Genomic DNA, 14,445 nt, shown 5'->3' with positions numbered 1-14,445 from the left:
TAGCCCCGCTATAGAAGCCAATTTCAACTTGATTAAATACATATATTGGACCGTTTATGGTATTAAGGTTAGATAAGATTAATTTTTTTAAATACATATATTAGATCATCACTTATTACTTATTTTGTGGCACACATTATGCTCTAGAAGAAAAACAAATGCTTGTATAGTAAACTATACTAGATAAATTAGATTAAATTAAATAAGGATATATATATTAGCTTCATCTTTATATACTCTTAAGTACCGTTTATGCGTTTATACCCTCCATTTAATGTTTTTTAACAAATTTGTGCTGGATATATATTTGTTGGGCTCACTATCCAGGTCTTGCAACTAGGAGTCTTTTTGTGTGGACTTTAGAACTCTACATCTGTGGTAAATGGTCAAATACTATTTCTAAGAAGAGGAACAGGTATGAAGGGAACAACAATGGTAGAGGGGTGAGCTGGCTAGTAATTAAGGTGGGCATATAAATTTTTTTATTAAGTATCAGACACCTTCACCTTCAGACTTTTCCTCTAAGATAATAATCTATCACCGACAGGGGAAGGAGATGGGCACAAGCAAACACGCCCACCCTTGGTGGCCACTCTTTGACCGGCGGCGCAAACCACGCTTGACCAACGGACTCAAGTAAACAGGCAAAAGAAAAGATGGTCAAAGAGAACCAGTCGATAGGGGATGTACGTCTTCAATCTCCATTGACATCTATATAAGCAAATCCTCTTTCTTGGTCTCCCTACAAAGACTCCAGCACCATGGACACCTTCTTCATCGGTCACGGAGCCCCTACTGTGGCCATCGACGCTTCGCTGCCGGTCAGGCCTTTCTTGCAGCAATGGCAGGAGAATATCTTGGCGACGAAGCCCAGAGGTATTCTCATCATCTCCGCTCACTGGGAAACGGCTGAACCCACCGTCACCGTTGTTGATCGAAACGATACCATCAACGTCTTCCAGATGTTTCCTGAGCCCATGCCTCAGGTTTGGCTATTGAACTCCGTTGCTCTCCTTCTTTCTTTCGCTTATCTTTCCCATTCTTTTTGAAAATTTAGAGCCGTTTTCGAGGAAGGGGTTTAACTGTTCGAAATTGAAGGCTGCATTCTACATGTCTCTCGTTATTTTGAACTGATTTGGATAGTTTCTGTGTCATTTTCTTCCACTGCAAGTTGTCATTTACCACTAATAAAAATCAACATGACGAGTTTCCGTCTGCACTGCAGCTCCGTTATCCAGCGCCGGGTTCCCCTGAACTGGCAAATCAAGTGAAGGAATTGCTGATCAAGGGAGGATTCGAGCAGGTGAAGGAAGAGAAGTGCCGGGGGCTCGACCACGGCGCATGGGTCCCCTTAATTCTCATGTACCCAAATGCCGACGTTCCCGTCGTCGAGCTCTCTATCCAAACCGACAAGGACGGAACCCATCACTACAACATGGGCAAAGCCCTGGCTCCCCTACGGGACCAAGGGGTCCTCATCATCGGCTCCGGCAATGCCACCCATAATCTTCAGGTGCTTGGTTCTGATAACGAACCCGTCTTTCCTTGGGCTCTCGCCTTCGATACATGGCTCAAGGAAGCACTCCTCGATGGACGGTAACAGCTCAACTCACGTCACTCAGTACTCGCAACGGTTGAATTTGTTTCTATAAGACTGATCCATTCTATGCTTTCAGACACGACGACGTGAACCACTACAACGTGAAGGCGCCGTTCCCGAAGATGGCGCATCCATCGCCGGAGCATTTCTACCCGTTGCATGTCGCGTTGGGGGCTGCTGGCGTGAAGACGAAGGCGGAACTCATCCACCATAGCTGGTCTCTGGCTTCTCTCTCTTATGCTTCCTACCGTTTCGCAGCGGCTCAATGATGCTTTTAACTCCTCTTTCATTTGTCAATTTGCTTTTCCATTGTAATTCTTTGCTCCTCCGTGTGTATTGGATAGGTTATGTGCTAATAAAGCCATTCGCCAAGTAATTAATACTGCCGTTGGTTACTCAATGTTCATATTTCTACTTTAGTTCTTAGAAAGTGATTAAAAACACAAAATTCGAGTTTCATTATTTAGAAATACAATTTTTGAAAGGGTACTTGTATTGCATGTCTCGTTTGTTGTATCTAAAAAGGGCCGTTTAATTATATGTAGAAATTGAACTTATAAAAGGATTGTATTTAAAAATATTATTTAAATTTAAATAATCTTTGGGATTGAGTTCAATGAACTTCATCTTATCACTAGTATGTACCTTGAGTAACCGCTATCCAAAATCTAAATATTTTTCGGTGCCTTGGCTCGGAGACTTACCTATATCACGAAAAGTTTAACCGTAAGAGATCCATTTTAGGTTGGGTCCCTTTGGGATGACATTTGATGTGGTAGGTGATTCGGGCTTCCAAACTTGTTTGCCTAAGTTCTTTTGGGTTACCACAACATTTTCAGTTAATTCGGGTACCCAAGTTTGTTTGATGCTATTTTCGTTCTTAACTTGGCAAATGTGGGCATATTGACCCATCTTATTGCAATAGTGACATCTAATGTGAGTAATAAAAGAGAACTTCTTGCTTTATTTTTTATTTTTTTTGTTTTTCCCTACTTTCTTCTTGAGATAGAAGTATGACTTATTGTTCTAACTCTAAACTATTCTTTTCAAATGCAAGCCTATCACATGATAGCTTGTCTATCAATGCACTTTGTCTTGAGATACTTGCTAAATGGCTTTTATTAACTTCCTTAAAAACAACAAACTCCTTCTTGAGCATTGTAATTTCATGTAATCGAGCATTGCATTTTTCTTTGTATTTCTTTATTCTATGAATAAACTTTTCTTAAAGTAATTCAACCTCAGTTTCATAGTCCAAATAACTTACCTCTTCGGAGGTGGTAGACTCGTCATCATTGTCTTCAATTGCCATGAGTCCAACATCGCTGTCTTCTTCTTTCGAGTGGCTAGACTCTTCATCCATAGCATCACAACCTTAGATCAAAACTTTCTTCTTGTTCTTGGGATCTTTGATTGTGGATGGGGTTCTTCCTTCAAGGTTTGGATATTTGTTCCTTCTATTGTTAGGAATTAGACACCCTAATTCTAAACTAAGAAGAGCAATAATAATAATCATGAAAGAAAGGAAAATTAAGCATGAGAACAAACAACAAGATTTATACAAGTTCGCCTCAAGGTGATAATACGTCCTGTCTTCCACCGCCGCAATAATCCACTATGAAGATGAATGAGTTTACAAAGAGAAATCATACACACTTACAAGTGTTTTACTCTAACCTCTCTCGGGCTGCAACTCAAAGTCTCTGTGGTGATTGAATGAAACCCTAATAGAGGTGCCCCAAATATAAAGAGAAAATTAGGGCAACCACGATACAAGAGTGAAATCTCCAAACTACCCTTAATGAAACAGCAGTCAATATATCGTGGATCCAGCGAGGGCTCCACCCCCTTTCTAACCCCCATGGCGTCCTTACTGCGAAGGTCGACCCACGTACCGACTCAGCGTAAGACGTTAATTAGGCTCCACAACTAAACATCTATGTCGTGGTTTCCCACACTCAAAACAAACATCAACTTTCTTATAAAATTTATCATTTTGAGTTCTATGTTGGCTTTTTTCTGAAATTCTTCTTTTTCTTTTAAATTCATTGAAGATGTCTAGTGATAAAATTCACCTCCTCTGAGCTTTCTTTACAGCGGCTCAATGATGTTTCAAGTCATTTATCATGGTCTATCTGATGGAAAAAACCCTTACATGTGTCATGTGAAATGCGTTCATTAAAAGAAATAAGAAGGAAAATAAAGGCATGGATGTTCAAATATTTTTTATTTCTTCTTCTATTAGTCTTTTGTATGTAACCTACTACATACATATATATACAGATTATGCGTTTACAATTTGAAAATGAAGGTTTTGATATGACAAAGATAAATCCCTAAAATTTGACAAGAGGGCTTAGTATGAAAAAAAATAATATACGAATTTGACCATTATTATTCCCAAAAATAGTTAATGAAAAGGAGAATTTGATCATTATTTCGTTTTCAACAACTATTTTTGGGAATAGTAATGGTCAAATTCTTTTTTTTTTCTAGGGTTCCAAACAGACCGTTCGAGAGGGGTAGGAAAAAGATAGTCTTGGCCGGTTAGGAGTTGTGGGAGTGTGTATGGAGGAGGGATTCTTGGGTGAGCGAGATAGTAGAGTTTGAAGAAAGAAGAAATGGGCTCTAGAGTTTGTGATAGGAAGAGTTGTAGAGTTGACTATAGAATGCAAATGCAGAGGGACCAATACACATTGAGATTTAGATTAATAGCATATTTTGTTATATACCCTATTCATAAAATTATTTTTATATTTTACAATCCATTCATGAAAGTTTTTATTTGTCAAAAAATCAAAGAAGATCTAAATGATGCGGGAAGAAGATGTATGTGATGTAAGAGCCTGTTTCAAATGTGGAATTAGAAAATTTTAAAACTTGATTTTAGATTGACTTAGGCACATAATGCCGCTACAACCTGATTTTAAATTAACATAACATATTACAAGTTACGATGCTAGTATATCATTTAGATTCCAATTAGTATGATTCCTTAACTAACACTAATTTTTAAAATTATTCATTGCTATTGAGTTATATGTTATGTATATTAATAATCTACACCATTAAACTCTTATGAAATATATTAATGTAACCCTAGAACTTACTTTCTCTTTCCCTCCCCCAACACTCTCAACATCCCTATTAAAACATACCCAAACTTGCCCCTTGTTTAACCCAAATTAAATCCAACCTTAGTCATAAATAGGTCAGTTTGGGTTACTATTTAATATATTAAATTCATGTCTTGGTAATTTATTGATCGAAGAATCAGGCTGAATTCATCAAACCCAGCCTAAAAATTGAACATAATTGCTTTTCATAATTGTAAAACATAAATTAAATGGTCAAATCCTAACAATTTTCCAAAATTTATTTCCCTAGATTTCCTTTTTAATATATATTTATATATTTGAAATATTATATTTTAAATTAGATTATATAACCAAAAACTAACCTTGCTTAAGTAGATTATGAATGTCTCTCCATGGATGCAATTGTGATTCATAACCGTATCGTCTTCCCAAGTAACTAGTACGTGTCGGTTCAGTCATAAGTCCTACCCTTTATCAATGTTACTAATTTACATATCCATGTGTCCATTTGGCCTAATATGTGACTCGTACCATATTTTTTTCCAAAATTATTATTTCCCTAGTTATCATTTTTAATTTCTTTGAATATGTTTATCTTTTAGAGTTCTTTAATGTACCATTGAAAGTAAATGCAGGAAAAATAGTGTACGTAAAGGAGAAGCTCATAATTAAATAATTTTAAAAAAAATTAATTTAATTTAATAGTACAATAAATATTCTGGCCCTCCAGTGGGCATATAAGTCATTCTTATTTAAGTGTCTTGAAATTATTCCTACATAGAATTTATATATGCATAAGATAAGATTGGGCACAACTTGAACTGAGTAGAGATTGAGTCACTTGAGATATGGTTTGGCTTAAAATTGATTTTTGAAAAGCGTAGGCAAACTTTGATGGGTGGAGGGAAGGGAGGAGGGAGGATGGAGGGAGAAGGGGAAAGTAGCAGTCATTGCTCCGTTTTCTAAATAAAAAAAAGATTGTGACATATTGTAATTAATATATATATATATATATATATATATATTCTTATTGAACTAAAAAATCAAGTTCATCAAAATGTTTTTGTAGAGTTAACACTAAATGCCACTATGCACTTGGGAAGATATCTCTTCTTTCTTTCATTGAAAAGATGAAGGGTCATTTTGCCTGTCTTTCTTATTGGGAAGTGCTTAGAGAATACCTTCCCTTCCTCAATTGAAAAGAGTTTCTATTTAGTTAGGTTTTCCAAGGAGGAGTTGTTGATTGTATGTTGATTCCCTTTTTGATTTTGTTGATAACAAAACTTGATAGAGCTAACAATTATAAATTAAGTATTTCAAATATTTTTCCTTGAAGAGACGTGCATTTCAATGTCTAAAGCATCAAAACGAATCAAGCTTCTCAAAATCCTCAACCATCAAGCATCAAGCATCATAGAAAGTCAAATCTTGAAGCACCCTTGAAAGATGGAGACAAAGTGAAGGCAAGAGTTTGAGTCTTACTGAGAAAAATAAAAAATCAGTCTATGGAAAAGAGAGGAAGTACTTGAGAAGCCCGAGGTCTTTGGTACTAAATGCCCACATAGGTCACTGCCCGTAATAACAATATAATCCACATATTCCACCATAAGAATGTTGACTAGTGGAATTTCTGGTACACATTGAGTGATCACTTTCACACCTCTTGATCACAAGTTTTTTTTAACTACAATGGTAAATTTATCAAATCAAGTTTGTGGAGATTGTTTCAACACATATATTGCTTTATTCAGCCGACATACTTTCTCCCTCTCAACCACATAACCAGGTGGTTGGTACATGTAGACTTCCTTAGAGAGTATACTATTTAAGAATAATTTTTTTTGACGTCAAACAGATGTAACTCCCATTTAAAATTGGTTGCTAGTAATAAGAACGCTGATCGATTTCATCTTGGCAATAAGAGAAAAAGTTTCATCATATTCAACACTGAGTATAACTTTTAGCAACCAATCGAGCTTTGTATCAGAGAAAGCATCAAGTTATTTTAAAAAATACCTTGTTTTTAAGGCATATTTCTCCTAATACAAAGAAAGCCTTCCCATCAAATCAATGGTTGCAACATTACTGTATCTTGCAAATCGTGTTCATCTTATAACACAGAACCAATTCTTACTGCTTAGAGAATTGCTACACACCACGGAGAAGATTTAAAGCCCGACTACAATAGAAGCTCCAAAACCATTAACAAACATAAAAAATATATAATAAAGTTGAAGAAGAGAAGTGAATCAACACCTTATAGTTTTAAAACTTAGTGGGATCATCAAAACATAACTCGTTCTTCCAAAAAGAGATGAATCACATCTGAGGGAGCTATCAAAGTCACTATGAACTAAGGACATGTAACCATGCAGGATAAGAGTTTGAACAGTAACAACTCTGAAATTTCTCTTCAGTTCTTCCCAGTTATTTTATTATGTACTGCAACTTAATTGATCCAAACAACACAAAAAATAGGAGATGGCTGCGTCCAAGGAGATGGACAAAGCAATGGCACACCAAGAACGCAGAAGAAGAGATCAAATTATCAATGTTTCGAGTATTTGGTAGCAAAACGGTGCAAGGCCTGAGCAATGGTGACGAGCTGACGGAGATTTCTGTTCTCATCAGCTAACAGAGACCCATTTCCATTCTCAAACGCCTTCTCGCACTGTGCTGCCCCATCCAGTACCACCCCCAGCTTGGCTCCGTCGTACTTTTTCGCGGCACAGGCTTGGACGCTTTCCTGCAAAGAGGAAACGGCAGAGGTGTAGGCGTTGAGGCAGGTATTCAACTGGTCCTTGGTCAAGTCTTCGCAAGCTACAGAGTTCATCTTCTTGATGAGACCACTTGTTCTTGAAGCATTCTGCAGAGCCAAATCGGTGGTGATCTTCAATAGTCCAGCGATCTCTGTGGTGTAGCTCTCCGGAACGGTTTGGAGGGAAGTGACGCAGAAATCGAGCTTGATAGCGGGGTTGAACCGGGTGGCTCTCTGACAGATTTTATTGATGTAGGAGATGCCATGGGCATTTGCAACGTGAGGAGTTTGGATGGAGACGAAGACAAGGCAGAGGAGAGGCAGCACAGAAATGAGTGACTTGGCTGCCATTTTATTTTTTAATTTTTTTTCTGGGTTTTGATGGGATCTGATCATTGTAACTTGTCTATATATATAGTGCTTCCTGCCGAGAAACAAAAAAACAGAAATCGGCTATGTTTGGAAAGGTTGAAGAACGGAGAACCTTTGGATTCGGCTGGACGTTTGGAGAAAATGACGGTCTAAAATGTTTCATACCTGAGAATTGACGTTTGTTCTATTTTTGTTATTGATCCGCCGAAACCACAAGAAAACATAAGAGTAGTTACTGCAAGTTATAAGACATTCTAATGGCGGCATGTCCTGTTCCTTAAGTTTTTAATTAAAGCCATGTGATCATTTTTGTTTGTTAAATACAGCAACCACGGAAAAGCCAAAATTGGAATGAGAACGTTGAGAACCAGAAGCAATAAGTATTTCAAAAGTAGTGTTGATGAGGCTAATGGCTTTATTAGAACATAACCTATCCAAAACACACGGAGGAGCAAAGAATTACAATGGAAAAGCGAATTGACAAATGAAAGAGGAGTTTAAAAGCATCATTGAGCCGCTGCGAAACGGTAGGAGGCATAAGAGAGAGAAGCCAGAGACCAGCTATGGTGGATGAGTTCCGCCTTCGCCTTCACGCCAGCAGCCCCCAACGCGACATGCAACGGGTGGAAATGCTCCGGCGATGGATGCGCCATCTTCGGGAACGGCGCCTTCACGTTGTAGTGGTTCACGTCGTCGTGTCTGAAAGCAAAGAATGGATCAGACTTAAAGAAACAAATTCAACCGTTGCGAGTACTGAGTGACGTGAGTTGAGCTGTTACCGTCCATCGAGGAGTGATTCCTTGAGCCATGTATCGAAGGCGAGAGCCCAAGGAAAGACGGGTTCGTTATCAGAACCAAGCACCTGAAGATTATGGGTGGCATTGCCGGAGCCGATGATGAGGATCCCTTGGTCCCGTAGGGGAGCCAGGGCTTTGCCCATGTTGTAGTGATGGGTTCCGTCCTTGTCGGTTTGGATAGAGAGCTCGACGACGTGAATGTCGGCATTTGGGTACATGAGAATTAAGGGGACCCATGCGCCGTGGTCGAGCCCCCGGCACTTCTCTTCCTTCACCTGCTCGAATCCTCCCTTGATCAGCAATTCCTTCACTTGCTTTGCCAGTTCAGGGGAACCCGGCGCTGGATAACGGAGCTGCAGTGCAGACGGAAACTCGTCATGTTGATTTTTATTAGTGGTAAATGACAACTTGCAGTGGAAGAAAATGACACAGAAACTATCCAAATCAGTTCAAAATAACGAGAGACATGTAGAATACAGCCTTCAATTTCGGACAGTTAAACCCCTTCCTCGAAAACGGCTCTAAATTTTCAAAAAGAATTGGAAAGATAAGCGAAAGAAAGAAGGAGAGCAACGGAGTTCAAAAGCCAAACCTGAGGCATGGGTTCAGGAAACATCTGGAAGACGTTGATGGTATCGTTTCGATCAACAACGGTGACGGTGGGTTCAGCCGTTTCCCAGTGAGCGGAGATGATGAGAATACCTCTGGGCTTCGTCGCCAAGATATTCTCCTGCCATTGCTGCAAGAAAGGCCTGACCGGCAGCGAAGCGTCGATGGCCACAGTAGGGGCTCCGTGACCGATGAAGAAGGTGTCCATGGTGCTGGAGTCTTTGTAAGGAGACCAAGAAAGAGGATTTGCTTATATAGATGTCAATGGAGATTGAAGACGTACATCCCCTATCGACTTGTTCTCTTTGACCATCTTTTCTTTTGCTTGTTTACTTGAGTCCGTTGGTCAAGCGTGGTTTGCGCCGCCGCTCAAAGAGTGGTCACCAAGGGTGGGCGTGTTTGCTTGTGCCCATCACCTCCCCTACCAAATCTAAACAGAGGCTTGATTAATCTAATCACATCTGCCCATATTTACTAATCTCCCTTAAAATATAAGATAAAACTCAATTAAGTAAATGACATTCTTTGTCTCTAAATCGTGTATCATGACACAATATGTGAGACATTATGATATTAGTGGAAAAGTCTCAAGATATCTGATACTTAATATGTGATACATTATGAACTCTGAGGAAAAGATAACCAAAAAGATTTCTGGATGCGATCAAGAGCATGTGACATCTCTCTTAAATGATGATATTTTTTTCTATTTTATCCAAATGAGTATCACTTTCTTTGTCCGGAGACCTTCTGTGTGAGATCCAGTTGTTTGCGTAGCTTAGTAGCTCGAGTGTCTGTCTGAACATTGCATCTTCTTTGTTTCTCAAAGGAATCGCGTCTGAGAGTATTGTCGTTGTACGACGAAAGATAAGAGAGAAAGCCTCACTTTTTCAACTATAAATTCCTGCGAGAATTCCCTCGCTTTGTCCATAGCATTCGTAGAGCTTCTGGGCTTATTCCTCGACCATGTTAGTGTTTGTAGGTTGTGTTAAGTATTTGGTTTTCCGCACCTAATGACCGGTCTTTTTGGTTGTATTGGTTAGGTGCTTACATGGTATAAGAACTGGCCACGCCACGACCAGCATTCGATTCCCCGCGCGTTCACATAATGTTTGGCTCGGTGACGTTGCATTTGGCGGGGTGGGTGTTAGTGTTTGTAGGTTGTAGGTTGTGTTAAGTATTTGGCTTTCTGCACCTATGAGACTGGTCTTTTGGGTTGTATTGGTTAGGTGTTAGTGTTTGTAGCCTCTGATACCATATTGAAACCAGTTGCGCAAAAAGGCTCGAACCTTATAGGAAAGCAATCGCACGGATCTTATACATGGACCTTATAGGAAAGCAATTGCCAGTTAGTAATCATAAATGCTGAATCTATTTTGATTTAGTTTGTTGTTAGTAATCATAAATGCACAATCTATTTGGATTCAATTAGTTAGGACTGATCCTGGTTTCTTCGGAACCGAGAAAAGACAGTTGGAAAGTGTGGAATTCGTCAATTTCAGACAGAGACTTTTCTCCTGGTTTCTTCGAAACCGAGAAAAATATTTTGTAACTTTTTAAAGTATAAATCTAATTGTAAAATTGTAACTTAAATAATTAATGAACATTAATTAATAAATGTTATTAATTATTTTAATCAATATAATCCTATTAAGGTAAACAATCAGTAATTAAAAAGATGTTAAAGGTCTGTTATTCAATTACAAAATCTCAAAATCTTTCCATCACATTCTCAAAATCACTATCTAATTTTTTTAAAATAATAACACAAATAACCAACTTAATTTCACAAATACCTAAATTTGACCGATCAACTACACACGTGTACAAGGTGACATGTAAGATCGCTTACATGGCACCATATTATCACACCACATCATCACCCAAAGAGTCTTACTCCATGTCACCCAACACGTCATTGGTAAGCCAAGTCATATGCAATGTCATTAAATGCCACATAATCCATCCACGTTAGTTTGCCTTTTAAAAATATTAATTTAAGTTTTTTTTAATTAATTTTTTTAAAATATTAATTTCTGGTTTTAAACAATCTTACGCATTTCATTTCATTACCTTCACTTTAATATAAGAAAAAAATATAAAATTTGATAAGTAATTATTTTTAAAAAATTAATATAATTAATAGTTTCTTTTACTTAATACCTTATAAGAGAGACAACATGTTGAGAGAAAAACAAGATGAAGAAAGAGGTTTGGACTTGTGTCCTAACCTTCCCTCTTAAGCTCAATTTATAGGTAAATAAGATTACAATATGACAATAATACCCTTAAAACTTAAACTAATTACATCAATGTCATCTTTATGAGATGACTCTTTAGTTACCATCAAGCCATCACTCGTGTGCCTGTGGGCCTTCTCCTTGGTTTGTGGGCTTGAGCCCATCTTCCACCTCTCTTGGATGTGTGAGTCTTCCTTGGTCTTATGGGTTTGAACCAATCTTCTAACACACTTGGCCGTGTGGGCTTGGGCCCATCTTCCAACATATGGGAAATCAATCAGGACCGGAACTGATGTTGTGTGTTATTCCTCAATGCTGGATTCTGGCATTTGTTTTATCATGTGACTAAATCTGGATGTGGAAGTTGTTCATGCTGAATTATATTGTATTGACCTTGTAAAGTGATATTTAAACTTGAAGGTGATATTAATCAGGAAAGTACTGAACTTTGATATTTGTGCTGTGAAAAAAACATTGATAGAAAATTCACAAACAAGTCACCAAAAATCAAAACAGGTACTTTTAGAAAGTAGAGCACAAGAGGTGAGTTAGGTGATAATAGGTGTGTCTGATGATATTGTAGGGTTTAGGGATGACTATGCAGGCCTTGAGGTGTTAGCTATATATATAACTAGCTGCCTTTAGCTATATACTAGTTGTAATGTTTTCATTCTATTGAGAATACTCTATGGCCTAACGGTATGGCACCAAGCAACAAGAGATCTGGATTCAAATCTCAATAAAGTCATATTAATTTTTGAAAGCAGAGCACAAGAGGTGAGTTAGGTGATAATAGGTGTGTCTGATAATATAAAAAAGTATGATTTCTAAAGCATAATCGTAGACGTTGTTGAGATTTCCAACAATAAAATCTGTAGGTGGCATTCTTTATGGACCCAAAATCAGATTGTGTGGTTGAATGTTTAAAAATTGTTGCAATGAGAAATCACCTCCAATGTACGATATCTATGTCTTAAAATGCAATACCATTTGAACCCAATCCTTCCTCCTACGTTTTATTTATCTATTGGGCGGTCCATGAATTTTGTAACGGAAGAGTTAAGAGTCGTTGAAGATTTTGTGGCCTAATGGACAAGGCACCACTTTAACTTGAGAATTTGGGTTCGATTCCCAACAAAATCATTTAGTTTCTTTGCTCTTATGTGGAAAAGGCCTCTTGGTGTTTATTTGTATGTTCAGAGTTTCTTACAAAATATATTATTACATGATAAAATGTCTTCAAATTTTAAATAAATAGTAGGCATATCCATGATTAATAGATAACCAATAAAGATGATTGTGGCAGTAAAGCAAGTGATACTAGAACAATGTCTGAATTTACAACATGAGTGAAAGTTTAGTAAGTTCACCTGTATGTTGTGTATTATTTTTTACTACTCTTGAATTTTTTTCCTTTTTTTTTCTTATGCAAAGCATTAGGCGGGAGCCAAACACTCATGTGCAGCCTCGTTTGGACCATTGTCATTTGGCTATGAATGTTGAACCTACTGGTTCTATCCAGGAGGATTACCATCCTGCGAGATGTGATGAAACATCTTCTTTAACTTATGGAATGGAGAAATCCTATTTTTGCATGCATTAGTAAGGCACCCAGGAGCTTGTCAAGGAATGCGGATGAGATTTATTTGGCCATTGGTCCAAATTCTCACCAAGTTGTAAAAAACATAAATCAACCAGATAGATATTGAAACTTAGGATTTCATGATGTATAATCAAAGTAGACGAGGATTAAGGGGTGAGAAAAAGAAGAAGTGACAAATTTGGAGAAAAGAGGAGGAAGAATAAGGTAAAGGACTTATTCCCAACCCTCCCTTTTAAGCTCTATTTATAAATGACAAAATATTAATATTATAATTATACCCTTCACCTTAGTAAGAGTAAATAAGAGACAAAAACGTAAACTAATTATATCAATGACACTCTAACATATTGATATCTTCCAACACTCCCCTTCAAGTTGGGAGACAATGGTAGTGATCCCAGCTTGAAACAAATAATATAATATAGTAAAAATTTCCTCCATCATGGTGTCCCAAGGATAAGTACGAAATCGGGTACAGACTCTCAATGGGTAGACATGGGTGATAAAACATAAGTTGACACCAACCTCAAATGATTTCAAACAAATATAGTGATAATAATCACTAAAGTGGGTAATGTCCGTCATTCACAAGACGACAATAAAAAACCCAAGGGTACCAATAAAAAGTCTTAATAGAGTTAAAAACACCCATATATATATAAAGGACCAACCATAACATGCACCAAAAAGGGTTGGCCAAAGGGGGTAAACAAGAATCAAATAAAAGATGGTAGGAGAAACACTGCCAAAGGGAAATGAGTAATGAGGAAGATAAGTAGCAGAAGTGGGGTCATTATGTGCTTTATTTTCCTAAGAAATTTAAATTCTTCATCAGATGAACCAATGCTGACAATAGTTAGCAAATAATGAACCTAAGGCAAGCAACCGAGTAATCCTTCAATAATAATGTATCAACCAATGAGACACAATAGCAGCTGCGGTAATGAGCCAATGTCCAAATAACACATACCAAATAATGAAAGTTTTTAAGGATAATAAAGACACATGAAATAATCCATAGTGAGTCCATCCTTGAATAAGGTAGATGTGAACCAAATAATAAGTTAGAACCAAGTAATAAACTGCCAATAAGTTGAACCAAGTGTTGTTAATCTTCTAAAAAAAAAATAACTGCACTGAGTGTTGCTGGTTCCAAAAGCAGCCGCAAGGTCATCTAAAAAATAGAGAAGAGTGAATAAAACAGTAGTGGATGTTGCTTCCACGCTTACTGCATCGGTGATTAATTTAGACACCTAACCGAGAGCTAGCCATATTAAACCAATTAATTAGCAGCCAATGACATAAGTGTCCCATTTTTGAATCTAGTTCATGCTTAGAGATGTAATTATAGAATGAAACAGATTTCAA

The 14,445-nt window shown here is 37.5% G+C and overlaps 3 protein-coding genes across 3 annotated transcripts; 1 reads left to right on the top strand and 2 right to left on the bottom strand.

The window, feature by feature from the left end:
* The first annotated feature begins 761 nt into the window (after positions 1-761).
* LOC137945896 (4,5-DOPA dioxygenase extradiol-like) lies at positions 762-1,869 on the top strand. Its single transcript, XM_068791971.1, has 3 exons — positions 762-986; positions 1,226-1,596; positions 1,677-1,869. The coding sequence occupies exons 1-3, from the start codon at positions 762-764 to the stop codon at positions 1,867-1,869; spliced, it is 789 nt and encodes a 262-aa protein (XP_068648072.1).
* A 5,377-nt stretch (positions 1,870-7,246) lies between these two features.
* On the bottom strand, positions 7,247-7,807 carry LOC137946657 (putative invertase inhibitor). Its single transcript, XM_068792983.1, has one exon. It carries the CDS (start codon positions 7,805-7,807, stop codon positions 7,247-7,249), a length of 561 nt encoding a protein of 186 aa, XP_068649084.1.
* A 527-nt stretch (positions 7,808-8,334) lies between these two features.
* LOC137945897 (extradiol ring-cleavage dioxygenase-like) lies at positions 8,335-9,442 on the bottom strand. The gene is made up of 3 exons (XM_068791972.1): positions 9,218-9,442; positions 8,608-8,978; positions 8,335-8,527 (listed from the first exon to the last, which is right to left on the bottom strand). Exons 1-3 carry the CDS (start codon positions 9,440-9,442, stop codon positions 8,335-8,337), a joined length of 789 nt encoding a protein of 262 aa, XP_068648073.1.
* Between the last annotated feature and the right edge of the window lie 5,003 nt (positions 9,443-14,445).

This window comes from Aristolochia californica, unplaced genomic scaffold (genome assembly GCF_029961685.1).
Source record: "Aristolochia californica isolate CCGP_79_NKW_82.1479 unplaced genomic scaffold, dmAriCali1.0.hap1 SCAF_12, whole genome shotgun sequence".
Lineage (NCBI taxonomy): Eukaryota > Viridiplantae > Streptophyta > Magnoliopsida > Piperales > Aristolochiaceae > Aristolochia > Aristolochia californica.
The sequence above is the reverse complement of the archived record's forward strand: the minus strand, read 5'-3'. Positions and strand labels throughout refer to the sequence as shown.